Genomic DNA, 26,015 nt, shown 5'->3' with positions numbered 1-26,015 from the left:
TCTCAGGAAAAGTGGGACACATTTCATGTACAAGGGGACTGACACCATAAGTGAAAATTTGTGTTCTGAATGTACTTAACGTTCCTTAAGGGAGTTTACAGACCCAGATGGATTTTGTTCAAATGAGGATATAGAGAGGAAAATACTAAAGTGCTCGTGACAAGGGCCACCTAATTCCCACTGAAGGATGTTATGTGTGTGGGAGCTGCTAAATGTTTAACAGTGAATTTTTTACTTTGCATAAAAAAGTCAAAAATGAAATCTGAAGTCCTGTGATAATAACAAACCTATGTAAATATGTACATATTTATCAAGTGTTCTCTTTGAGAAATACCTTGTCAAGGATCATTGACCTTTGTTTTTCAAGCTGTTTGTCTCATATTTACACTTGTGAAATATCATCTAGGATACAATTTTTTTAAGTTTTATTTATTTATTTTGAGGGGGGAGGGGCAGAGAGAGAGGGACAGAGAGAGAATCCCAAGTGGGCTCCACACTGTCAGCTCAGAACCCGACGCAGGTCTCGAACTCACACACCATGACATCTTGACCTGAGCCGAAATCAAGACTTGGACACTCAAATGACCAAGCCACATGGGCACCCCTAGGATACAATTTTAAATAGCTTATATTTATATAAGATTGTCCCTTCTACTGGTGTTCATAAAATCTTCAACCAGATTTATAGGTCTCTTCTTATTCCTTTCTGAGGACACTATGCACTGATAGAGTCTTATTCTTTACAAAAATTACTTTACCTCTTTGGTCAGATCATGTTTATTCCTTTTTTTCAGGCTGTTTTATGTCTTTCTCTTCAAATTTAGTTGGGAGGGTGTAATTTTATATTTTTGATACAAAACTTGTCTGTATTTGGTCCTCAGAAGATATGTCTTGGTGATTTTGGGTTTGTAAGTGCAACCTCTGAAAAAACTAGGTAGCCTCTGTGACGATACGAGTGATGGTTGGTAAGGACTCAGATAAAAATCTGGAAACACTCAGGTTCTTGTCTAAAAGTGTAAAGGGCTCAGTTTGGGGTAAGGAAAGCCCCTTGTGATTTTTTGTTAGTAAACAATGAGATAAAATTCCTTTTCACAATTTTTTTTTCTTTTTTGGTCAGGAAAAGAAGACATACAACTCTTTAGAGCATTTTTTCAACAGTATTTACTCTGATAATTCCTTCACTGCAATGACTTTCAAAACCTAGAGCTGTAATTATACTGGAGAGGTCTTTTGACTTCAAAATAAAATTTCTAAAGAGTTAGAAATGTTTTGATTAAGCCTGAAGAAGGTAGGAGGAGTCTGAATTAGATTAAGCAGTGATTTATTACTGTTAGGTATTATTACCAGTTCTCTAATTCTGTCCATGTGTTTTTATTTCTTTATGCCTTTTATGTGCCATTATTTTTAAAAACTAGTTAATAACACAAGGTAATGTTTAAACATAAATTTGAATTATGTTAAAAATCAAATTAATGCATATTAAAACAGAAACATTTCTTTCCACCTTTAGCTCTTTACTAGAAATAATGTTCATATCTTAAGATTATAGATTAAATTGGGGTCCCTGGGTAGCTCAGTCATTTAAGCATTGGACCTCAGCTGAGTCAGGATCTCACCATTTGTGGGTTCGAGCACCGCATCAGACTCTGTGCTGACAGCTCAGAGCCTGGAGCCTGCTTCAGATTGTGTGTCTCCATTTGTCTCTCTGCCCCTCCCCTGCTCATACTCTGTGTCTCCCCGTCTCAAAAATAAACATTAAAAAAAGACTACAAATGAAATTATGCAAATATAACTTATTTTTCACATATGTAGAGTATGTCTTGAAGATAACAAAAATTAAATATAAATGCAAAAAAACTGTCAGTTACAGCAAGCTTTAATTTTAAATTTCATTTAAGAAAATCACTGATTTGAGGGGTGCCTGGGTGGCTCAGTTGGTTAAAAGCATCTGACTTCAGCTCAGGTCATGATCTCACAGTTCACAAGTTTGAGCCTGGCGTTGGGCTCTGTGCTGACAGCTCAGATCCTGGAGCCTATTTCAGATTCTGTGTCTCCTTCTCTCTCTGCCCCTCCTCCGCTCATTTTCTCTCTCTCTCTCTCTCTCTGAAAAATGAATAAACATTAAAAAAAATTAAAAAAGGAAGAAAATCACTGATTTGGAAATTGCTGAGAATGTTTGACATAGTTTGCCACTATGCATCAACTCCAAAGTAAAGAATAATCTCAAGAAATTACTACTATAATTGAAAATCTATTTCTCTAACTTTATGTCACTAATAGAAACATAGAATCCTGGAACCAGTAAGAAATAGAGGGATCAGTGAAAACAAAATGTAGAGTGCAGTGATTTTCTGAGACATTTTTTAATGCATTTGAACTTTTTTCCCACCTTTTTGAAACAAAATTCACAGAGAAGCACAGCAGTTGAAGGTAAGTATTAATTAGTGAAACATAAGCTTTTCTTACAGAAGGTGAAAAAGAGGAATTGAGGCTCCCAAGCTTTCTTTCCTTCCTTTGAACAACTTTCCCTTATCTCCATTTACCATTTAACCACCCCTGCACGGAATCCTAGGTGGCGTGATATCACCTGACTGGCGTGAGGTGATATCTGAGTGTGGTTTTGATTTATATCATTTTATACCATTTTATTTTGCAGCTCGTTGATAGCATTTTTTAGCTCCTCCTGACTGTTCCTTAGTCCCTTGATCTCTGTAGCAAGAGATTCTCTGCTGTCCCTTATACTGTTTTCAAGCCCAGCGATTAATTTTATGACTATTATTCTAAATTCACTTTCTGTTATATTGTTTAAATCCTTTTTGATCAGTTCGTTAGCTGTTATTTCCTCGACGTCTTTTTGAGGGGAATTCTTCCGTTTCGTCATTTTGGTTAGTCCCTGGAGTGGTGCAGAACTGCAGGGCACTTCCCTTGTGCTGTCTTGAATTACCTGCACTGGTGGGCGGGGCCGCAGTCAGACCTGATGTCTGCCCCCAGCCCACCGCTGGGGCCACAGTCAGACTGCTGTGTGCCTTCTCTTCCCCTCTCCTAGGGGCGTGATTCACTGTGGGGTGGCGTGGCCCGTCTGGGCTACTTGCACACTGCCAGGCTCGTGGTGCTGGGGATCTTGCGTATTAGCTGGGGTGGATCGGCAAGGTGTACAGGGGCGGGAGGGGCAGGCTCAGCTCGCTTTTCCTTAGGAGATCTGCTTCGGGAGGCGCCCTGTGGCACCGGGAGGGAGTCAAACCCGCCAGAGGGATGGACCCGCAGAAGCACAGTGTTGGGTGTTTGCATGGTGTTAGCAAGTTCCCTGGCAGTAACCAGTTCCCTTTGAGATTTTGGCTAGGGGATTGGTGAGGGAGATGGCGCTGGCAAGCGCCTTCGTTCCCCGCCAAGCTGAACTCTGTCGTCCTGGGCTCAACAACTCTCCCTCCCATGGTCCCCCAGCCCTCCTTCTCTCTGAGCAGAGTTGTTAGCTTATAACCTTCCAGATGTTAAGTCCCGCTTGCTGTCAGAACACATTCCATCCGGCTCCTCCGCTTTTGCAAGCCAGACTCGGGGGCTCTGCCTGGCCGGCGGGCCGCCCCTCCGCCCCGGCTCCCTCCCGACAGTCCGTGGAGCGCTCACCGCCTGTCTACCCTTCCTACCCTCTTCCGTGGGCCTCTCGTCTGCGCTTGGCTCCGGAGACAACGTTCTGCTAGTCTTCTGGCGGTTTTCTGGGTTATTTAGGCGGTGTAAGTGGAATCTAAGTGATCAGCAGGATGCGCGCTGAGCGCAGCGTCCTCTCACGCTGCCATCTTCCCCTAACTCCACGTTAGGAAAATTTTCATGATTAAAATGTATAACCTGCTTTGATGAAAATAAGTGTTAAATTATATATTTCTAAAGTTCATGATATTATTTATACTCTCTTCTTCAATATAGATTTTACTGAAAAATTCAAGCTTGAAAAACTTGGTGTATAATGCTACAATTGTTGGGAAAGATGCTGCTGACTTCTCCCTTTCCCAAACTGGGAACATTGTGACAATATCTTCAAAGTAAGTGGGGGTTTTTTTGCTTTTTAAATTTTACTTCACTGAAAATATCAGCCCTAGAGATTTAATGTGTATTATAATTTTAAAAGAGTGACCTGGTTTTGTTTTTAACTGGTTTATATATAATGAAAGATCATCACTCAAACATAGATAAATTATGTATATGTTGCTGAGATTCCTCACCAATTTTGTTAAAATAATTCTAACAACATAAAACAGTTGCTTTTAATATATGCTTTTAGTTTGAGTTTATTTTGCATGCATATAGGCCATAGAGTTTAGACTATAAGTTGTTTATGTACTGCAGTTCTGTTCCCTGTAAGAAACTCTAACCAGTGTGTGCTAAATTTATATATATATATATATATATATATATATTTATATTGTTTACTTAAGTATATTTTATATAGATTATATTATGGATAACATTTTATATGGTTCTTTTTATGTTATCTATAGTTGTTTCTGAGTAATGTGCTCATTGCAGAAAATTTAGAAGCTATGAATGTATGAAGAACAAAAAAAGTCAAAGACTGATAATCTTACCTGAAAAACACCTTCAGTGTTGCCATTATTCTCTTGCCCTTCGCTGTCATTGTGTTTATATGTATGAACATACACTTCCAGATCGTAGTGATTTTCTTTAGTCTCATTTCTATCTGATTCTGTTCTCATAATGCGTTTTTTAAATGTTTCTACTACTACTCTCCTACTTTCCGAAATAAAGTACAAATGAAGCCCCTAGAACATAGTCTTGAAAAGTTAAATATGAGTATAATATATTACTCTTCCCAGATCAACAAATCCTATTAGATATGTCAACAGTATTAATGATAGCAAATATTCTTATTACAAAATGCAAGGATGATAAGAGTCCAGCCATGTTAGTATCACAGGGGTTCACAAATTTAATAACCACTAATTGACTTTAACCACCTTGAATTTTAGTCATTGCCTTTGCTTTATTATTTTTTCCCAATGCAAAGTGACAGAGTGTAACTACTAAAGTTATTTCACCTGGTTATCCTTTTGGTTTTTAACTATACATTAACCCTGAGTTTCTTTTCACATTGTAATCATTATTATTTCTAATATATCAAACACAGGAATAATTAGAAATAAGGGCCATTTTAATTGCTTTTAAAATACCCAGAAACCCAGTTGCAGAAGTGCCCCTGGCTTGTGTCATTAGCCCCTGTTTGTTTTCTTCAGTTACTGCTGCATGCTAAGGAGTATACAATTTATAAATTCTGCATATTCATGATTGGTACTATATCCAGATTGAACTGAATGTGAGGAAACAATTCTTCACTTACTTTCTATATTATATACTAAATTCTTCACTTAATTTCACTCTACTAATTCTTCACTTAGTTTCTATATTATAAACTAAATGACTAGAATAAAACTTGTAAAAACAGCCCACCCATTTTCTAAGTCCTACTTCTTACATGTCTGTTATAAAACACAACTGTAGTAATACAAGTTTATTTGAACAGTGTCACAGTACCATTTTTCTTCCCTTAGGACTTTGATAATTGAGATCTATTCTCTGCCCTTCATATAGGTTTATAGAAGTCAAAAGGTTTCAGGTTCCCCCACTTTTTTTTCACTCATAAACCCAGTAGGCTCTTCCAGTATTTCAAAGCTCTCAGGAAATTATTCCTAACAGCCACACTAAACTTCTCATATTGTACCTTAAGATCACATTTCAATTAATGAAATTAACACTTATAGTCTTTATTACAAGTTTAAAGCCTGTACATGTTGAAAATTTGTTACAGAAAAGTATAAAGAGGAAACAACCATTACTGAGAACTCCATCAGATAAGCAGAGTTAATTTATCAGTTCATATCTTTGTGGTCTTTTTATATGCACAAATATGTGTTTATTATAACATATGCCTGGTTAAATATTTACGCAATAAACTCATTACATATGTAAATGTTAAAATGCTTAATGCTTATTAAACATTTGTATGTACAAAATCTTTATAACATGTACTTTGTGTACCTTTTCATATTTAATCATCCTTATAGCCTAAGTGTCCCCATTTCCCAAAAGAAGAGATTGAGCAGAGACATTAAATCATTTGCCCAATTTTCGCTGCTGTTAGATGGTCAAGTGGAGATTCAAAACCAGCCAGTCTAAATGCAGAGTTTGCATTTACTCACTTGACAACAGCACATGTTGTGTATGTGTGTGTGTGTACGTGTGTGTGTGTATGTATCACATTCATACAGAGCATTCAATAAAATGTGGCTTTGACTGTTTGTAAGTAATCCTGAAGATCCATGGCAGGTAATTGTATCATGTTTTTGTTTCTCCAGGAGAGCGTTTGTGCAAATACTTCACTTGGGTGAAGCCAAGAGGCTACTTCCTATTAAATTCTCATCACTGTGACTTTTTTTCTCTGTATTCACCATTGCACCATTTATGGTCTATATAAATATAGACATATTTATAAATAATAGCTTTGTAAAGTTTTAATACACTCCAAGTGCATATTAACTGGCCATATATTCATGTATACCTGCTCACACATGTAATTACAAATACATCATATTTCCACCATGTTACACCTGTACTTTTGTTTTTGACTTATGTATCTTTTTTAAAATAAAAATCTAACTTATACATGTTTGACAAGTCAAATATGCAGAGGAGTTAAAAATAAAAAACAAGTCCCCCCCCCCCACCTCAAATCTGTTTCCACTTCTTGAGCCTCCTACTTTTCACTCCTTGATTTATGTCTCATTTTAGTTCTTCCCATGGTTACTTCCATAAATTGAAATAATCCATATTATTTTAGCCAATATATTTGTTATATCAACTTTAGAAAAAATGTCTTGATGTATAGCTATAATATTTAATGATCTAGTTTGCTTACTTCTCCAGATTTATTGCCCTCCCTACAAACATCACTAGTTTTATCTTCTATTTATTACTTTTCCAAGGAGTAAAAATGTATTATATAAGTGTTTCTTATACCATCAGAATAAAAAGTATCTTTTGACTCCTTTTTTTAAGCTGAGAATATTAATAAATTCTAAAGATATGCATATAATCCTTGAAGTCTTTTTCCTTCAAGTATATCTTTCAGAGTACTTTGCGTGTTCCTTTTATTTGGACTGATTGCTTTCCAGACCTACTGAAGAGATGTCAGTATTGGACATTTTTATTTTTCTTTGGATAGAAACTAGTACCTTTCTCTTTCTTATGTACTAACTTATTTACTAAAACCATCCTTATGAAACCTAATAAAATATGGGCGAGGTAAATTTTCCAAGATTTTCCATTTTTAGGCATTTTTTTTTTTTACTACTCTCACACTTGATTTATATTTTGCTTGGCTTATTATTTTAAGTTGAAAATATTTTTTTTTCCTTATAAGTGTTAAGATAATTGTTCTGCTGCCTCATAGTATTCACTATTTGTGATGAGAAAGTCTACTATAATTCTCTTTCTCAACACCTCTAGAAGTTTCTAGGATCTTCTTTTCTGATTGTGTTCTGATAGTGATCCGGGGTGCATCAAGGAGGGTCTTTTTTTATTCACTGTCTGGGTATACAATGAATGAGTCCTTTAACTATGGAGTTATCTTTCATAAGCACTGGAAAATTCTTTGTTTTTTTTTCATAATTATTTCCCCTCCTTTTTCACAGTTCTCATTTTCTAACCGTTAACTGTTGAATATTGAACCTGTTGATTGCATCCTTTGTGTATCTTATCACTAGTATTTTTTTATCTCATTGTTTTTTCCTCTATCAACAAGCCTTCTTTTCCAACTGTTTCCTTTGGGGAAGAGAATGGGAGAGAGTGAGAGAAAACAAGAATCTCCTAAATATGTATATTCATGAGTGCTTTCATTTTTATTAAGTGTCTCTATTTCATAGCATCCTGTCCTTAAATGGGGGTTCTAGTATCTTCATAAATGTCTCTGACTTTTATATACTCATCTCTGACCTATATTATTTATCTTCTTTTAGGTCAGTTGTTAATGTTTATTTTGATTTCAGTGTTTCCTATTTAAGGATTTACTCTAATGACTTGTGATACTTGTTCATCCATTTATATGTAATAACATGGCAATATAAAAATATATTGTGGTTCTATATATACAACCAAACCTTTACTGTAGTATGAAGAACATTCTGCTTTTACGCCAAATTGCCCAGCATTCTGCACTGACTTTTATATACTCATCTCTGACCTATATTATTTATCTTCTTTTAGGTCAGTTGTTAATGTTTATTTTGATTTCAGTGTTTCCTATTTAAGGATTTACTCTAATGACTTGTGATACTTGTTCATCCATTTATATGTAATAATATGGCAATATAAAAATATATTGTGGTTCTATATATACAACCAAACCTTTACTGTAGTATGAAGAACATTCTGCTTTTATGCCAAATTGCCCAGCATTCTGCACTGAGGAGAGTGAGGTTATCTGAATCCGATCTTACCCTCCATGTAAGTGGGCATTTCTGGAAATGGCCTCTCCAGGAGTCCACAGGCCAGCTTTGTTTCCTTATCAACCTCTGTTCAGATGCTCATTGATAGCTTCCTCTAACTAGCAGCTTTTAAAAAGATCTCTTTTATAATTTTAATGATATTTCTCTTAGATGATAAATCTAGACTTCAGATGCCACTGTGGTCTAGAACCCTGCTGTCATGTCATTTAACAAGTGCTGGACTTTGATACTGGCATGTACAGGTTCTATGATCCAGCCTCATTATTCTTGTTTGTAAAAAGGGGATCAGAATATTTAGCCACAGTTTTGTCAGTAATTAATGTAAATATATAGGCAAAACACCTAATACTGTAACTGGAACATATAGGAAGCAATGAGCATTTGCCGCCCCGCCACCTAAATTTGAAGTGCTAGTGATTCACAGATGAAAATGTGTCAACACTGCTCACAAGTGATTCAAATCTAGCAGAGTACCCTACAGCAAATACACAATAAGGATAAGGGAGGAAGAGAGAGAAAGAGAGAAGAGAGTGCATGAGAGGGGAGGGGCAGAGAGAGAATCTTAAGCAAGCGCCACACCCAGCTCAGAGCCCAATGTGGGGCTCCATCTCACAACCGTGAGATCATGACTTGAGGTGAAATCATGAGTACGACACTCAACTGGCTGAGCCACCCAGATACCCTGATAATTGTTTTATTTGTGTTGTGTGTATAGAATTAGAGGAAGATGGAAAAAAGTACCTAAGTGGTTTTGGGTTAACCATGGAAGGGTTTCCAGAAGAGATGGTGCTTAATTGTCAATATATATGGAAAATAATTAGTCCTTTTTCTAGATGCTTTTTATTTTGTAGGCATAAATACTGTTATTAGGTGGTTCTTTAAGCATCTTTTTATCTAGACTATGTAAGTTCATAGTCTTTTGTTTTTACAAATAGGGCTCAGAAAAAAATTTGTTTTCTTAAAAAAAAATGTAGCATTATCATTATCAGATATTATATAATTATATGTACCACATCCTTAGAGTCTGTCTAAATCACGATTAATAATGGCTCTTTCTGCCAGCTGTGGATTTAAATTCCCAGTGAAATCATTTATATAGAAACGATTAAACAGCTACACCAACATATAAACAAACATGTTTACTTTTGCATCTAATTTGATGATTAAATTTAGCTATAACCATAGAGTAACTGCATAAAAGTGAAAATATACTTTTGGAAAACCATTCAGTTTCTTTTTTTCTTCATTATGCTCATTGAGCCAAATGAGCATTGACATTGATTGATATGTTATATTTTTCATCTATTCCAAAAGCCAAGTTAAAGTAGCTTACAAAATATATTTAATATCAAGGATATATTTTTTAACTTTTTTTTTATGTTTATTTTTAAAAGAGAGAGAGAGGAAGACACACAATCCGAATCAGGCTCCAGGCTCTGAGCTGTTAACACAGAGTCCAGTGCAGGGCTCAAACCCACCAACCGCAAGATCATGACCTGAGCCAAAGTTGGACACTTAACTGACTGAGCCACCCAAGCACCGCATTAAGGATATTTTTTTATGAGAGGGAAGCAATTGGAACAAAAAGAAAATAAAAAGTAAAAAAAATTAAGATGAAGGCTATACACATTTTTAAAGACCTAAGACACTTAGCTAACTGGACCAGACATTTGATTCTGAACTTTCTAACACATTCAGGAAGAAATCCTTGTCATTTACATGCCTCAATATGACTACAAAATTTCAAAAGGAACGTCTATACTCAAGACAGGCTCAAATCTTCACTGTCCTAAAACCAGCCATCGACCTCATAAAAAGGATACTATATTTTAAAATGTGTTTCATAGGATTTGAGTATAAGTTCATTTATTGAATGCATGTTAGAATATGGTCATTCTAAAACACCGTTTTTTGTTTTTTTTTTTTTTTTGAACAGAAGTCCAATCTGGTAGCAAGTCCTGTTGATTTTACCAAATTTATCTTTTTTTTTTTTAATGTTTATTTTAGAAAGAGAGACAGAGACAGAGAAAGACAGTGTGAGCAGGGGAGGGGCAGAAAGAGAGAGGGAGACACAGAATCCGAAGCAGGTTTCAGGCTCTGAGCTGTCAGCATAGAGCCCAATGCGGGGCTTAAACCCATGAACTGTGAGAACATGACCTGAGCCAAAGTCAGACGCTTGACAGACTGAGCTGCCCAGGTGCCCCCACCAAATTTATCTTAAGTGTGACATCTTTTCTTCTTATTCACCTGTTCCATACTAAATTTAATGTACCATCATCTTTTAATTTTTAATTTAATTTTAATCTTTTTAAATTTTTAAAAAATCATTTATTGTCAAGTTAGCTAACATAATGTGTATACAGTATAGTCTTGGCTTCTGGAGTAGGTTCCCATGGTTCATCACTTACATACAACACCCAGTGCTCATCACTTTTCCAAAGAAAAGTGTGTTCATCACAAGTGCCCTCCCCAACTCCCATCACCCATTTTCACTGCATCCCCCCAAACCCCACCCCCATCAACCCTCAGTTTGTTCTCTGTATTTAAGAGTCTCTTGTCATTTGCCTTCTCTCTTTGTAATTTATTTTTTCTTCCCTTCCCCCTAAGGTTTTTTGTTAAGTTTCTCAAACTCCACATATGAGTGAAAACCTGATATCTGTCTTTCTCTGACTGACTTACTTCACTTAGTGTAATACCCTTCAGTTCTGTCCACATTGTTGCAAATGGCAAGATTTCATTCTTTTGCATCACTGAATAGTATTCCATTGTATATATATATACCACACCTTCTTTCTCCATTCAACAGTGAGTGGACATTTGAGCTGTTTCCATAATTTATTGTCAAAAGCGCTGCTATAAACATTGGGGTACCTGTGGCTCTACGAATCAGCACTCCTGTATCCTTTGGATAAATTCCTAGTAGTGGTATTGCTGGGTCGAGGGTAATTCTATTTGTAATTTTTTGAGGAACCTCCATACTGTTTTCCAGAGTAGCTGCACCAGTTTGCATTCTCACCAACAGTATAAGTGGATTCCGCTTTCTCCATATCCTCACCAACATCCGTTGTTTCCTGAGTTGTTAATTTTAGCTTCTCTGACCGGTGTGAGGTGCTGTCTCATTGTGGTTTTGATTTGTACTTCCCGGATAATAAGTGATGTTCAGCATCTTTTCATATGTCTGTTGGATGTCTTCTTTGGAAAAGTATCTATTCATGTCTTCGGCCCATTTCTTCACTGGATAATTTGTTTTTCGGGTGTTGAGTTTGATAAGTTCTTTATAGATTTTGGATACTAACCCTTTATCCAATATGTTATTTGCAAATATCTTCTCCTATTCTCTTGGTTGCCTTTTAGCTTTGCTGATTGTTTCCTTTGCTGTGCAGAAGCTATGTATCTTAATGAGGTCCCAATAGTTCATTTTTGCTCTTATTTCCCTTGCCTTTGGAGACATGTCAAGCAAGAAGTTGCTGTGCCTGAGGTCAAAGACGTTGTTGCCTGTTTTCTACTCTATAGTTATGATCATTTCCTGCCTCACATTTAGGTCTTTCATCCATTTTGAATTTATTTTTGGGTATGTTGTAAGAAAGTGGCTGTCCAGTTCTCCTGTCCATGTGGCTGTCCAGTTCTCCTGGCACCATTTTCTAAAGAGACTGTATTTTTTCCACTGGATACTCTTTCCTGCTTTGTTGAAGATTAGTTGGCCATACATTTGTGGGTACAATTCTGGGTTCTCTGTTCTATTCCATTGGTATTTGTGTCAGTTTTTGTGCCAATACCATACTGCCTTGATGATTACAACTTTGTAGTACAGGCTAAAGTTAGGGATTGTGATGCCTCCAGATTTGGTTTTCTTTTTCAACATTACTTTGGCTCTTCATGGTTTTTATGGTTCCATATACATTTTAGGACTGTTCTAGCTCTGTGAAGAGTATAGGTGCTATTTTGATTGGGATTGCATTGAATGTGTAGATTGTTTTGAGTAGTATTGACATTTTAACATTTGTTCTTCTAATCCGTGTGTGTGGAATGTTTTTCCATTTCTTTGTGTCTTCTTCAAGTTTTTCATAAGCATTCTATAGTTTTCAGTGTACAGATCTTTGACCTTTTTGGTTAGGTTTATTCCTAGGTATTTTATGGTTCTTGGTGCAATTATAGATAGGATTAATTCCTTGATATCTTTTTCTCTTGACTCATTGTTGGTGTATTGAGGTACAACCAATTTTTGTACATTGATTTTATATCCTGTGACTTTGCTGAATTCATATATCAGTTCAAGCAGTTTTTGGTGGTCTTTCAGGATTTCCATGTAAAGTATCATGTCACCTGCAGAAAGTGAAAGTTTGAGTTCTTCCTTGTCTATTTGGATGCTTTTTATTTCATTTTGTTGTCTGATTGCTGAGGCTAGGGCTTCCAATATTATGTTAAACATCAGTGGTAAGAATGGATAATCTTCTCGTATTCCTGATCTCAGGGGAGAAGCTTTCAGTTTTTCCCCATGGAGGATGATACTAGCTGTGGGACTTTCATATATGGCTTTTATGATGTTAAGGTGTGTTCCTTCTATCCCAACGTTCTTGAGGATTTTTATCAAGAAAGGGTGCTATATTTGTCAAATGCTTTTTCTGCGTCTATTGACAGGATCATGTGGTTCTTATCCTTTCTTCTATTAATGTGATGTATCACATTGATCCATTTACAAATATTGAACCAGCCCTACAATCCAGGAATGACTCCCACTTAATCATGGTGAATATTTTTTTTTAGTTTTGCAACATTTTCCATGTTCTTTATTTATGTTTTTGCATATCTGACAGTCCAATTTTCTAAGAGTTGAAACTATATAAATCTACAGGTTCTTCCTGTTGGGGATAGGCACAAGAAAAATCTCCTTTCATTTTTCTTTATTTAAGCAAGCATATGAGCATTCTATGGTTTTTCCAAGTCTCAGTTTTAATATTTCATCTAAAATAATTCTTAAGATGTACAAATCTGCCAAAAACCATGAGATTTTCTCCCAAAATTGTTTTCAAATGTGAATATTATTTTGATTTTTTTACTCGTATTTTTTTAATATGAAATTTATTGTCAAATTGGTTTCCATACAATACCCAGTGCTCATCCCAAATGGTGCCCTCCTCAATACCCATCACCCACCCTCCCCTCCCTCCCACCCCCCATCAACCCTCAGTTTGTTCTCAGTTTTGAAGAGTCTCTTATGCTTTGGTTCTCTCCCACTCTAACCTCTTTTTTTTTTCCTTCCCCTCCCCCATGGGTTTCTGTTAAGTTTCTCAGGATCCACATAAGAGTGAAAACATATGGTATCTGTCTTACTCTGTTTGACTTATTTCACTTAGCATAACACTCTTCAGTTCCATCCACGTTGCTACAAAAGGCCATATTTCATTCTTTCTCATTGCCACGTAGTACTTCATTGTGTATATAAACCACAATTTCTTTATCCATTCGTTGGTTGATGGACATTTAGGCTCTTTCCGTAATTTGGCTATTGTTGAGAGTGCTGCTATAAACATTGGGGTATAAGTGCCCCTATGCATCAGTACTCCTGTATCCCTTGGGTAAATTCCTAGCAGTGCTATTGCTGGGTCATAGGGGAGGTCTATTTTTAATTTTTTGAGGAACCTCCACACTGTTTTCCAGAGTGGCTGCACCACTTTGCATTCCCACCAACAGTGCAAGAGGGTTCCTGTTTCTCCACATCCTCTCCAGCATCTATAGTCTCCTGATTTGTTCATTTTAGCTACTCAGACTGGTGTGAGGTGATATCTGAGTGTGGTTTTGATTTATATTTCCCTGATGAGGAGCAATGTTGAGCATCTTTTCATGTGCCTGTTGGCCATCTGGATGTCTTCTTTAAAGAAGTGTCTATTCATGTTTTCTGCCCATTTTTTCACTGGGTTATTTGTTTTTCAGGTGTGGAGTTTGGTGAGCTCTTTATAGATTTTGGAGACTAGCCCTTTGTCCGATATCTCATTTGCAAATATCTTTTCCCATTCCGTTGGTTCCCTTTTAGTTTTGTTGATTGTTTCCTTTGCTGTGCAGAAGCTTTTTATTTTCATGAGGTCCCAGTAGTTCATGTTTACTTTTAATTCCCTTGCCTTTGGGGATGTGTCAAGTAAGAAATTGCTGCGGCTAAGGTCAGAGAGGTCTTTTCCTGCATTCTCCTCTAGAGTTTTGATGGTTTTCTGTCTCACATTCAGGTCTTTTATCCATTTTGACTTTGTTTTTGTGAATGGTGTAAGAAAGTGGTCTAGTTTCAATCTTCTGCATGTTGCTGTCCAGTTCTCCCAGCACCATTTGTTAAAGAGACTGTCTTTTTTCCATTGGATATTCTTTCCTGCTTTGTCAAAGATGAGTTGGCCATACGTTTGTCGGTCTAGTTCTGGGGTTTCAATTCTATTCCATTGGTCTATGTGTCTGTTTTTGTGCCAATACCATGCTGTCTTGATGATGACAGCTTTGTAGTAGAGGCTAAAGTCTGGGATTGTGATGCCTCCTGCTTTGGTCTTCTTCTTCAAATTTACTTTGGCTATTCGGGGCCTTTTGTGGTTCCATACAAATTTTAGGATTACTTGTTCTAGATTCGAGAAGAATGCTGGTGCAAGTTTGATTGGGATTGCATTGAATGTGAGATAGCTATGGTTAGTATTGACATTATAACAACATTTATTCTTCCAGTCCATGAGAACGGAATGTTTTTCCATTTCTTTGTATCTTCTTCAATTTCCTTCATAAGCTTTCTATACTTTTCAGCCTACAGATCTATTACATCTTTGGCTAGGTTTATTCCTAGCCATTTTATGCTTCTTGGTGCAATTGTGAATGGGATCAGTTTCTTTATTTGTCTTTCTGTTGCTTCATTATTAGTTTATAAGAATGCAAGTGATTTCCGTACATTGATGTTGTATCCTGCAACTTCGCTGAATTCATGTATCAGTTCTAGCAGACTTTTGGTGGAGTCTGTCGAATTTTCCATGTATAATATCATGTCATCTGCAAAAAGCGAAAGCTTGACTTCATCTTTGCCAATTTCGATACCTTTGATTTCCTTTTGTTGTCTGATTGCTGATGCTAGCACTTCCAACACTATGTTAAACAACAGCGGTGAGAGTGGACATCCCTGTCGTGTTCCTGATCTCAGGGAGAAAACTCTCAGTTTTTCCCCATTGAGGATGATATTAGCTGTGGGCTTTTCATAAATGGCTTTTATGATGTTTAAGTATGTTCCTTCTATCCCGACTTTCTTGAGGGTTTTTATTAAGAAAGGATGCTGAATTTTGTCAAATGCTTTTTCTGCATCGATTGACAGGATCATATGGTTCTTATCTTTTCTTTTATTAATGTGATGTATACATAGATTGATATGCAAATGTTGAACCAGCCCTGCAGCCCAGGAATGAATCCCACTTGATCATGGTGAATAATTCTTTTTATATGCTGTTGAATTCGATTTGCTAGTATCTTATTGAGAATTTTTGTATCCATATTCATCAGGGATATTGGCCTGTAGTTCTCTTTGTTTGCTGGGTCTCTGTCTGGTTTAGGAATCAAAGTAATACTGGCTTCATAGAATGAGTCTGGAAGTTTTCCTTCCCTTTATATGTTTTGGAGTAGCTTGAGAAGGATAGGTATTATCTCTGCTTTAAACGTCTGGTACAACTCCCCTGGGAAGCCATCTGGTCCTGGACTCTTATTTGTTGGGAGATTTTTGGTAACTGATACAATTTCGTCGCTGGTTACAGGTCTGTTCAAGCTTTCTATTTCCTCCTGTTTGAGTTTTGGGAGTGTGTGGGTGTTTAGGAATTTGTCCATTTCTTCCAGGTTGTCCAGTTTGTTGGCATATAATTTTTCATAGTATTCCCTGACAATTGCTTGTATCTCTGAGGGATTGGTTGTAATAATTCCATTTTCATTCTTGATTTTATCTTTTTGGGTCATCTCCCTTTTCTTTTTGAGAAGCCTGGCTAGAGGTTTATCAGTTTTGTTTATTTTTTCAAAAAAACCAACTCTTGGTTTCCATTGATCTGCTCTACAGTTTTTTTTTTTTTTTTGATTCTATATTATTTATTTCTGCTCTGATCCTTGTGTTTCTCTTCTTCTCCTGGGTCTGCAGTGTCTTTGCTCTTCTGCTTCTATTTCCTTTAGGTATGCTGTGAGATTTTGCATTTGGGATTTTTCTTGTTTCTTGAGATAGGCCTGGATTGCAATGTATTTTCCTCTCAGGACTGCCTTCGCTGCATCCCAAAGCGTTTGGATTGTTGTATTTTCATTTTCATTTGTTTCCATATATTTTTTAATTTCTTCTCTAATTGCCTGGTTGACCCATTCATTCTTTAGCAGGGTATTCTTTAACCTCCATGCTTTTGGAGGTTTTCCAGACTTTTTCCTGTGGTTCATTTCAAGCTTCATAGCATTGTGGTCTGAAAGTATGCATAGTATGATCTCAATTCCTGTATACTTATGAAGGGCTGTTTTGTGACCCAGAATGTGATCTATCTTGGAGAATGTTCCATGTGCACTCAAGAAGAAAGTATATTCTGTTGCTTTGGGATGCAGAGTTCTAGATATATGTTCCATGTCCATCTGTTCCAATGTATCATTCAGGGCCCTTGTTTCTTTATTGATCCTGTGTCTCTATGATCTATCCATTGTTGTAAGTGGAGTATTAAAGTCCCCTGCAATTACCACATTCTTATCAACAAGGTTGCTTATGTTTGTGATGAATTGTTTTATATGTTTGGGGGCTCCCGTATTCGGCGCATAGACATTTATAATTTTTAGCTCTTCCTGATGGATAGACCTATAATTATTATATAATGCCCTTCTTCCTCTCTTGTTACAGCCTTTAATTGAAAGTCTAGTTTGTCTGATATAAGTATCGCTATTCCAGCTTTCTTTTGACTTCCAGTAGCATGATAGATAGTTCTCCATCCCCTCACTTTCAATCTGAAGGTGTCCTCAGGTCTAAAATGTGTCTCTTGTAGACAGCAAATAGATGGGTCTTGTTGTTTTTTTTTTTATCCATTCTGATGCCCTTTGTCTTTTGTTTGGAGCATTTAGTCCATTTACATTCAGTGTTATTATAGAAAGATATGGGTTTAGAGTCATTGTGATGTCTGTAGGTTTCATGCTTGCAGTGATATCTCTGCTACTTTGTCTCACAGGATCCCCCTTAAGATCTCTTGTAGGGCTGGTTTAGTGGTGATGAATTCCTTCAGTTTTTGTTTGGGAACACCTTTATCTCTCCTATTCTAAATGACAAACTTTCTGGATAAAAGATTCTCGGCTGCATTTTTTTTTTCTGTTCATCACATTGAGGATTTCCTGCCATTCCTTTCTGGCCTGCCAAGTTTCAGTAGATAGATCTGTCATGAGTCTTATCGGTCTCCCTTTTTATGTTAGAGATGTTTATCCCTAGCTGCTTTCAGAATTCTCTCTTTATCTTTGTATTGCCAGTTTCACCATGGTATGTAGTGCAGAAGATCGATTGAAGTTACGTCTGAAGTGAGTTCTCTGTGCCTCTTGGATTTCATTGCCTTTTTCCTTCCCCAGATCAGGGAAGTTCTCAGCTATGATTTCTTCTAGTACACCTTCAGCACCTTCCCCTCTCTCTTCCTCCTCTGGAATGCCAATTATGCATAGATTATTGCATTTAATTGTGTCACTTAGTCCTCTAATTCTCCCCTCATACTTCTGGATTTTTTTATCTCTTTTTCTCAGCTTCCTCTTTTTCCTTAATTTTATCTTCTAATTCACCTGTTCTCTCCTCTGCCTCTTCAATCCGAGCTGTCGTCGCCTCCAGTTTATTTTGCAGCTCATTTATAGTATTTATGGTAGTTTTTAGCTCCTCCTGACTGTTTCTTAGTCCCTTTATCTCTGTAGTAATAGATTCTCTGCTCTCCTCTATACTTTTTTCAAGCCCAGCGATTAATTTTATGACTATTATTTTAAATTCATTTTCTGCTATATTGCTTAAATTGTTTTTGATCAGTTCATTAGCTGTCACTACTTCCTGGAATTTCTTTTGTGGAGAATTCTTCTGTGTCATCATTTTGGATAGTACCTGGAGTGGCACGGAACTGCAGGGCTCTTCCTCTGTGCTATCTGGAGTAACTTGAGTTGATGGGCGGTGCCACAGTCAGACCTGATGTCTGCCCCCAGCCCACCACTGGAGCCATAGTCAGGCTGGTGTTACCTTATCTTCTCCTCTCCCAGGGGCAGGACTCACTGTGGAATGGTGTGGCCCCTGTCTGGGCAACTTGCACACTGCTAGGCTTGTGGTGTTGCTTCCATGGGATCTGGCGTATTAGCCGGGGTGGATCCGCAAGGCGCACAGGCGTGGGAGGAGCAGACTCAGCTCGCTTTGCCTTCAGTGGTCCGCTTAGGGAGGGACCCTGTGGCACTGGGTGGGAGGTAGACCTGTCGGAGGGATGGATCCACAGAAGCACAGCGTTGGGTGTTTGCACGGTGCAAGCAAGTTCCCTGGTGGGAACCGTTTCCCTTTGGGATTTTGGCTGGGGGATGGGCGAGGGAGATGGTGCTTCCCAGCCCCTTTGTTCCCCGCCAAGCTGAGCTCTGTCCTCTGGGGCTCAACAACCCTCCTTCCCGTTGTCCTCTAGCCCTCCCGCTCTCGGAGCAGAGCTGTCGACTTATAACATTCCAAATGTTAAGTCCCGCTGGCTGTCAGAACTCAAGCAGTCCAGCGCCTCCGCTTTTGCACGCCAAACTAGGGGATTCCACCTTGCCGGGCAGGCTGCCTCTCCACCACCCCGTCTCCCTCCCGCCAGTCCGTGTAGTGCACACCTCCTCTCCGCCCTTCCTGTCCTCTTCTGTCAGCCTCTCATCTACGCTTGGCTCCGGAGAGTCCATTCTGGCAGTGTTCTGGGTTATTTATGCAGATGTGGGTGGAATCTAAGTGGTCAGCAGGACACCGTGGGCCCAGTGTCCTACTACACTGCCATCTTCTGAAAGAGCCATGGTGAATAATTCTAATACAGAATTCAATTTGATTTGCTAGTTTCTTGTTGGGAATTTTTTAAGCCATGTTCATCAGAAATATTGTTCTGTAATTCTCCTTTTTAGTGGGATCTTTTTCTGCTTTGCGAATGAAGGTTATGCTGACTTCATAGAATGAATCTGGAAGCTTTCCTCCCATTTCTATTTTTTGGAACAGCTTGAGAAGAATAAGTATTAACTCTGCTCTAAATGTCTGGTAGAATTCCCCTGTGAACCCTCTGGCCCAGGACTATTTTTTGTTTGGAGATTTTTGATAACTGATTCAATTTCTTTGCTGGTTATGGGTCTGTTCAAATTTTCTATTTTTTACTGTTTGACTTTTGGTAGGTTGGTGGGTATATAAGAATTTGTCCATTTCTTCCATATTGCTCAGTTTGTTGGCATATAGTTTTTCATAGTATTCTCTAAGAATTCTTTGTGTTTCTATGCTATTTGTTGTGATCTCTCTCCTCTTTCATTTGTGCTTTTATCTACTTGGTTCCTCTTTCTTTTCTTTTTGAGAAGTCTGGCTAGGGGTTTATCAATTTTATTTTTCTCCCAACAAACCAGGTCTTAGAATCATTGATATGTTTTACTATTTGGGGAGTGGGTTCTACATTGTTTATTTCTGCTCCAATCTTTATTATTTCTCTTCTGCTGACTTGGAGTATTTTGATGCTGTGTTTCTAGTTCCTTTAGGTGTAAGGTTAGGTTCTGTATTTGGAACCTTTTTTGCTTCTTGAGATAGGTCTGGATTGCAATGTATTTTCCTCTTAGGACTGCCTTTGCTGCATCCGAAAGGGTTTCGACTGTTAAGTTTTCATTTTCATTTGTTTCCATATACTTTTTAACTTATTCTTTAATTTCCTGGTTGATCCATTCATTCTTTAGTAGGATATTCTGTAACCTCCATTTTTTTGGAGGCTTTCCAAATTTTTTCTTGTGGTTGATTTCAAGTTTCAAAGCATTATGATCTGAAAATATGCATGGTATGATCTCATTCCTTTTATATTTGTGGAGGGCTGTTTTGTGACCCAGTATGTGATCTATTTTGGAGAATATTCCATGTACACTTGAGAAGAATGTGTATTCTGCTTTTGGATGAAAAGTTCTGAATATATCTGTCAAGTCCTTTTGGTCCAGTGTGTCATTCAGAGTTGTGGTTTCCTTGTTGATTTTCTGTATAGATGATCTGTCCGTTGCTATAAGTGGAGTATTAAAGTCCCCTACAATCACAGTATTGTTATCTATGCATTTAGTTATGTGTGTAATGAATTGATGTATATATGTGGGTTGCCACATTGGGGGCATAAACATTTACAATTTTTAGCTCTTCTTGATGGATAGACCCCTTAATCATGATATAATACCCTTCTTCATCTTTTGTTATTGTCTTTGTTTTTAAACCTACTTCAGCTACTTCGGCTTTCATTTGACATCCAGTAGTATGATAGATGGTCCCTATCCCGTTTCTTCCAATCTGCAGTTGTCCTCAGATCTAAAATGAGTTTGTTATAGGCAGCGTATTGATGGATCTTGCTTTTTTTTTTTTTTTTTTAATCCATTCTGATACCCTATGTCTTTTGATTGGGGCATTTAGTTCATTTACATTCAGAGTGATTATTGAAAGTTACGGATTTAGTGTCATTGTGTTATCTGTAGGTTTCATGCGTGTGGCAATATCTCTGGTCCTTTGTAGTCTTTGCTGCTTTCCACTCACAGAGTCCACCTCAGGATCTCCTGCAAGTCTAGTTTAGTGGTCTTGAACTCCTTTAGTTTCTTTTTTTTTTTTTTTTTTTGTCTGGGAAAGCCTGTAACTTCTGAATGACAGCCTTGGTGGATACAGGATTCTTCGCTATATATTTTTCCTATTCAGCACATTGAATATTTCCTGCCATTCTTTTCTAGCCTGCCAAGTTTCAGTGGACAGGTCTGCTACTACCATTATGTGTCTACCCTTGTTTGTTAAGGCCCTTTTGTCTCTAGCTGCTTTCAGAATTCTCTCTTTATCTTTGCATTTTGCCATTTTCACTATTATATGTTCTGGTTTTGACCTGTTTTTTTTTGTTTTTATTGTTTATTTTGACGGGAGTTCTCTGTGCTCTCTTGATTTGGATGTCTGTGTCCTTCCCAAAAGGAAGTTCTCAGCTATAATTTGTTCAAATAAACCTTCTGCCTCTTTCTCTCTCCTTCTTCTTCTGTAATTTCTATGACACCTATATTATTTTGTTTCATTGAATCACTTAGGTCTCTAATTCTTCCCTCATGGTCTAGTAATTTCCTTTCCCTCTTTTTCTCAGCTTTATCATTTTCCATCATTTTAGCTTCTATTTCACCTGTTCTCTCCTCTGCTTCTCCTATCCTTGCTGTCATTGCATCTAGTTTATTTTGCCTCTCACAGCACTTCTTAACTCATCATTACCATTTCTTAGGTCCTTGATCTCTGCAGCAGTTGATTCTCCGCTATCTTCTTTACACGCCCAGCTGTTAGCCTTATGATCGTTATTCTAAGTTCTTGTTCAGATACATTGTTTATATCTGTTTTGAGCAATTCTCTGGCTGTCTTTTCTTCCTGGAATTTGTTTTGAGGGGAATTCTTCTGTTTTGTTATTTTGGCTAGTTTTCTGTCTTTTATGTGTTTTAATAGCTTGTTATGAGTCCTGTACCTATGAATACTGCTATATTAAAAAAAAGGTTACACATTATCCAGGACCTGGCACTTCTGGAAGTGTTCTTGGTGTGTGTTGTGTGACTCTCTTGTTGTATCTTTGGTTGCTTTATCCCACTGCTCGTATTGGTGGATTGGACCTTCCCCCAGGTATGCTGTGATTTGTTCTTTGAAGTAACTCTGGAAAGAAGGAAAAAGTGGCCAGGGAAGAAGCCTTATCCTATACAAGAGAGAAATGACAGGGTGGAATAAAAAAGACCAGGTAGAGAAGAAAAGAAACTATTAGACTTAATACTGAGACAGAGAGAGGAAAATAAAGAAGACAGAGGTACAGAACAGGTATTTAAAAAAATAAAGTAAATTGCCTGATTAAACAAACAAAAAAAAAAGGAAAGAAAGAAAAAATATTTATGTAATATTAATTGATCAAAAATTGAATCAGGAAGTATGAGGCTAATTCCAATGGGGAAAGAAAAAAAGAGGAGAATAGAAAGAAAAGAAAGGGAAAAGAGAAAGAAAGCGAAACATATATAATTAAAACAAAAACAGAATAGCATACAAAACCACACGACAGTTGTTTGTTGGTGCCTTGGGACTGGGGCCTGTGCTGGTCTGGAGGAGAGGTCTTCTGGTTCAGTCAGTGTTAATCTCACTCTGGTGGATAAAGCAGTTACCAGGCATGGAGGTGCGGGGTTTGGCATAAATGGCTTCCACCTCCAGTGGTTGACACTGACCTGTTCCCTGAAGCACCACTGTGTTGGTGATGGGGAGAAAAATGGTGACACCCCAGTCTCTCCTCCCCAAATGGGTATCTCAAACCATGCCGTTCAGGCAGCCCTCATAGTAGCATGGGTGGAGTTCTGTGGGTGGTGATCCTTGTCAGTTGTTTATAATATCTGGAACACCAGTGGGGAATCTGACATGGGCGTTGCAAGGGTATGCTCTTTGCTCCAAGTTTGCTCCAAAGATCAGAGTCCAGATGAAAAGGCTCATCTGCAATTCATCCTCTTAGAATGGCAACAATTTTTTAAAATGCAAATTTGCTTATATCACTCCTCTGTTTAAAATATTCCCATAGCTTCCCATTACCATTAAAATATAGATTGAATATGTCAACATGTGGCCTTTCAGAGCTGGCTCCTGGATATATCTTGTATCGCTAACCCTCTTGCTCTCTAACTTTAGCACCACTGGCCTTTGGTGAGTTCTTCAAACACATCATAATTCCTCATACCAGAGGCCTTGAGGCTTTCTTTCCTCCCATGCTCATTCTAGCTAACTTGTTCTCATCCTTTATATCCCACCTAACATATCCCTCCCTCTCACCCTTCAGGCTATACCACACTCCCTATTATATGTTCTCATAGCACTTCCTAGCACATACATACATTTGTAATTTTCACATTTATTTTGTGACAACATAATTAATATTCTGCTTGTCCTATAGAATGTAAGATCCAGGATATCAGGAATAGTGTGGGTTTTTTTTTTTTTTTCTAATTACTGTATCCCAAAACCTAAAACAGTGCTTGGAACATTATAAATTCTTTATAAGTATCAACTGAATGAATGAATGAATGAATGAATGAATGGCTTGATCTAATGATGAATTTTAGAATATCTAAAAAAAGATCATAAGTCACTCATAGGTATCCTAACACAGAGTTTGAGCCTATACACCCTGAAAGAGATCTCAAGTTCAAATATTCTTTCTACTTAATTAAATTCAAGTCCATGAGCTTTTCATAATGGCCAACAAAATGTCCTTTGTATAAGTTGAGGACATTTAGTGATGACATACCTGAGTAAAAACCATCCCCACTCGTGCTACATGTGAGTTGTAATTTTTCATAAAAAGCAGTTTTAAGAGTATTTCTATTGATTTTGAAAATCTTTAATTCATTTTACTTTTTGATGCTCCCTAGACTTACCCATTGAACAGTAATTCCACAAGGATTTGGGGGAAGTTAAGTCAAAGTTGAACACTGAGAGAATCTATTCCCATCTCCACTTCCAAATAAGGGTATTCTAAGAGAAGGCATTAGGTGATAGTTTGTAAAAGGAATAATTGTGATAACTATGCTCACAGCCAGAGCAAAAGCCAAGGTAAAATTTCCCCACAATTTTTCACCCACATTTGTGGCAAGGCTAGGCCAGGCTGCAAGATTTAGCCAGTTATGAAACACTTAGCCCATTTGTTTTATATGAGGATTTCATTAGTTATATAAACAGTGAAAACAAATTAAAAGGGCTAGATACCCATGTCCCTTGTGCAGGGTCATACCATATCAAAAGGGCTTTTGTTGATGAATGCATCATATGTAGTAGGACACCATGTTGCTGACAGCCAATTTCATGCTGCACCTAAGCAGTTTTATAGCCTGTAACTCTACCCTGAAGGGAGCTAGGTAGCAACCTTTATATCGCATCAGAATCTAGGGGGCAGTGAGAAACTGATGACACCCTCTCCAGGGCAGTAGGGAGGCAAGTGAAAAAGGTTCTTGTAGCAGCTCTTCACCTGCCTCCATGTTCTTCTACTACCAGAGGATCACAGGCTTTCTGCCAAGACTTTTATTCACTGAAGCTAAGCCTTGTATATGTGGCTCATGTGTTGGCATGCTAGGTTGCCAGGATGCCATAGTGTATTCATTCCCCGACACACTAGTAAGTGGAATCTCCCCCAAGTCCACAGACTCCTTACCATTTTACTGTGTTTTAGACTAGAAAGTTGAAGTTTAAGGGAGACAGACATGGCTTTCTATATTCCTTCTTTTATTTATGTGTTTCTCTCAAATAAAAATCCTGCTACTTACATACCATTATTTTGATTCCAGATTTAAATTTTATTTTCAACCATGGCTTTAAGTATTTTTTGAATTCTTAGTCTTTCTCATTTTTTTCCTCCGTGTGACAAAAAAACCAGTGATATGACTAAGAGTTTACCTAAACAGTAGCACAGAAATGTCCTAAGAATTTCACATAAAAGTATATACACGATTTCCTGTGGCTAACTGGAAATCCACTATTTGGTAGATTGTACATACATTTGAAGGTAACTGTAGATTTTACAGATTGGATCAAGGTGTTTTAACTGATGACAATAACTGTACTGTAGGCTTGCTGAGATCTGCAGCAGTCTTTAATTTTATTGTAGAAGTGAGTATATTGCAGGATGTAGACACTGGGCACATCATCTATGCTGAAGAGATGCTTGCAGCGTTTTTTTTCAGTAAAATATTTCCCCTTTATCTTTTCTCAATAGAAACGAAATCAGTATCACTGTGAAATTCACCAGTCGCTTCCTTCATCCTGCTGAAGCTTCACTGTTATTGATTTCAAAACCTAAGCATGGGATAGGAGGCACTACAATGACTTTTGCTCTTAAGGGTGAAGTCCTCAACTTTAAGGCCATTGTAAGTAAATTTTCCCTATTTTACATGTCTGCTTCTCTTCGCAGGCCATGGAGTGTCCCAAGCACAGCTATTCCTCCAAGTTTTATCTCTATATAGCACCTGTTCTTTGAGATGGTGTGTGTATAGACATACATGTGCACATACTTACATATGCACAATTCTTGGCTTCTGTGTCTCTGATATTCTTGCTTTGATACTCTTTCTCTGGAAATAATTCTCCAATTTTATAAGGGAATTTGAATCGACTTGTATTGAGTGTTACTTTAAGGTCAGATTTTTAGGATTATATTTGTTCTTTTCATGATGGAGTCATTCACTGTACACGTACCAACTTTACATCCCCTTCTTCCCTGAAGACTTGTGATTTTAAGGTAAGAAATCCCTGGGCTTTTATCTATGTTTTTGTTTGAA

The 26,015-nt window shown here is 37.5% G+C and overlaps 1 protein-coding gene across 1 annotated transcript in view; it reads left to right on the top strand.

The window, feature by feature from the left end:
• Nucleotides 1-26,015, top strand: part of CFAP47 (cilia and flagella associated protein 47) — a 546,469-nt gene that overhangs the window by 247,941 nt on the left and 272,513 nt on the right. Inside the window, exons 38-39 of the mRNA XM_053891727.1 lie at nucleotides 3,919-4,034; nucleotides 25,454-25,608. Of these exons, the coding sequence (XP_053747702.1) occupies nucleotides 3,919-4,034; nucleotides 25,454-25,608 (271 nt within the window). The remainder of the gene's footprint in view (nucleotides 1-3,918; nucleotides 4,035-25,453; nucleotides 25,609-26,015) is intronic.

This window comes from Panthera pardus, unplaced genomic scaffold (genome assembly GCF_024362965.1).
Source record: "Panthera pardus isolate Hobbes unplaced genomic scaffold, ASM2436296v1 HiC_scaffold_27, whole genome shotgun sequence".
In the NCBI taxonomy this organism is placed as follows: domain Eukaryota; kingdom Metazoa; phylum Chordata; class Mammalia; order Carnivora; family Felidae; genus Panthera; species Panthera pardus.
Note: the sequence above shows the minus strand (reverse complement) of the source record. Positions and strands in the feature narration are given on the sequence as shown.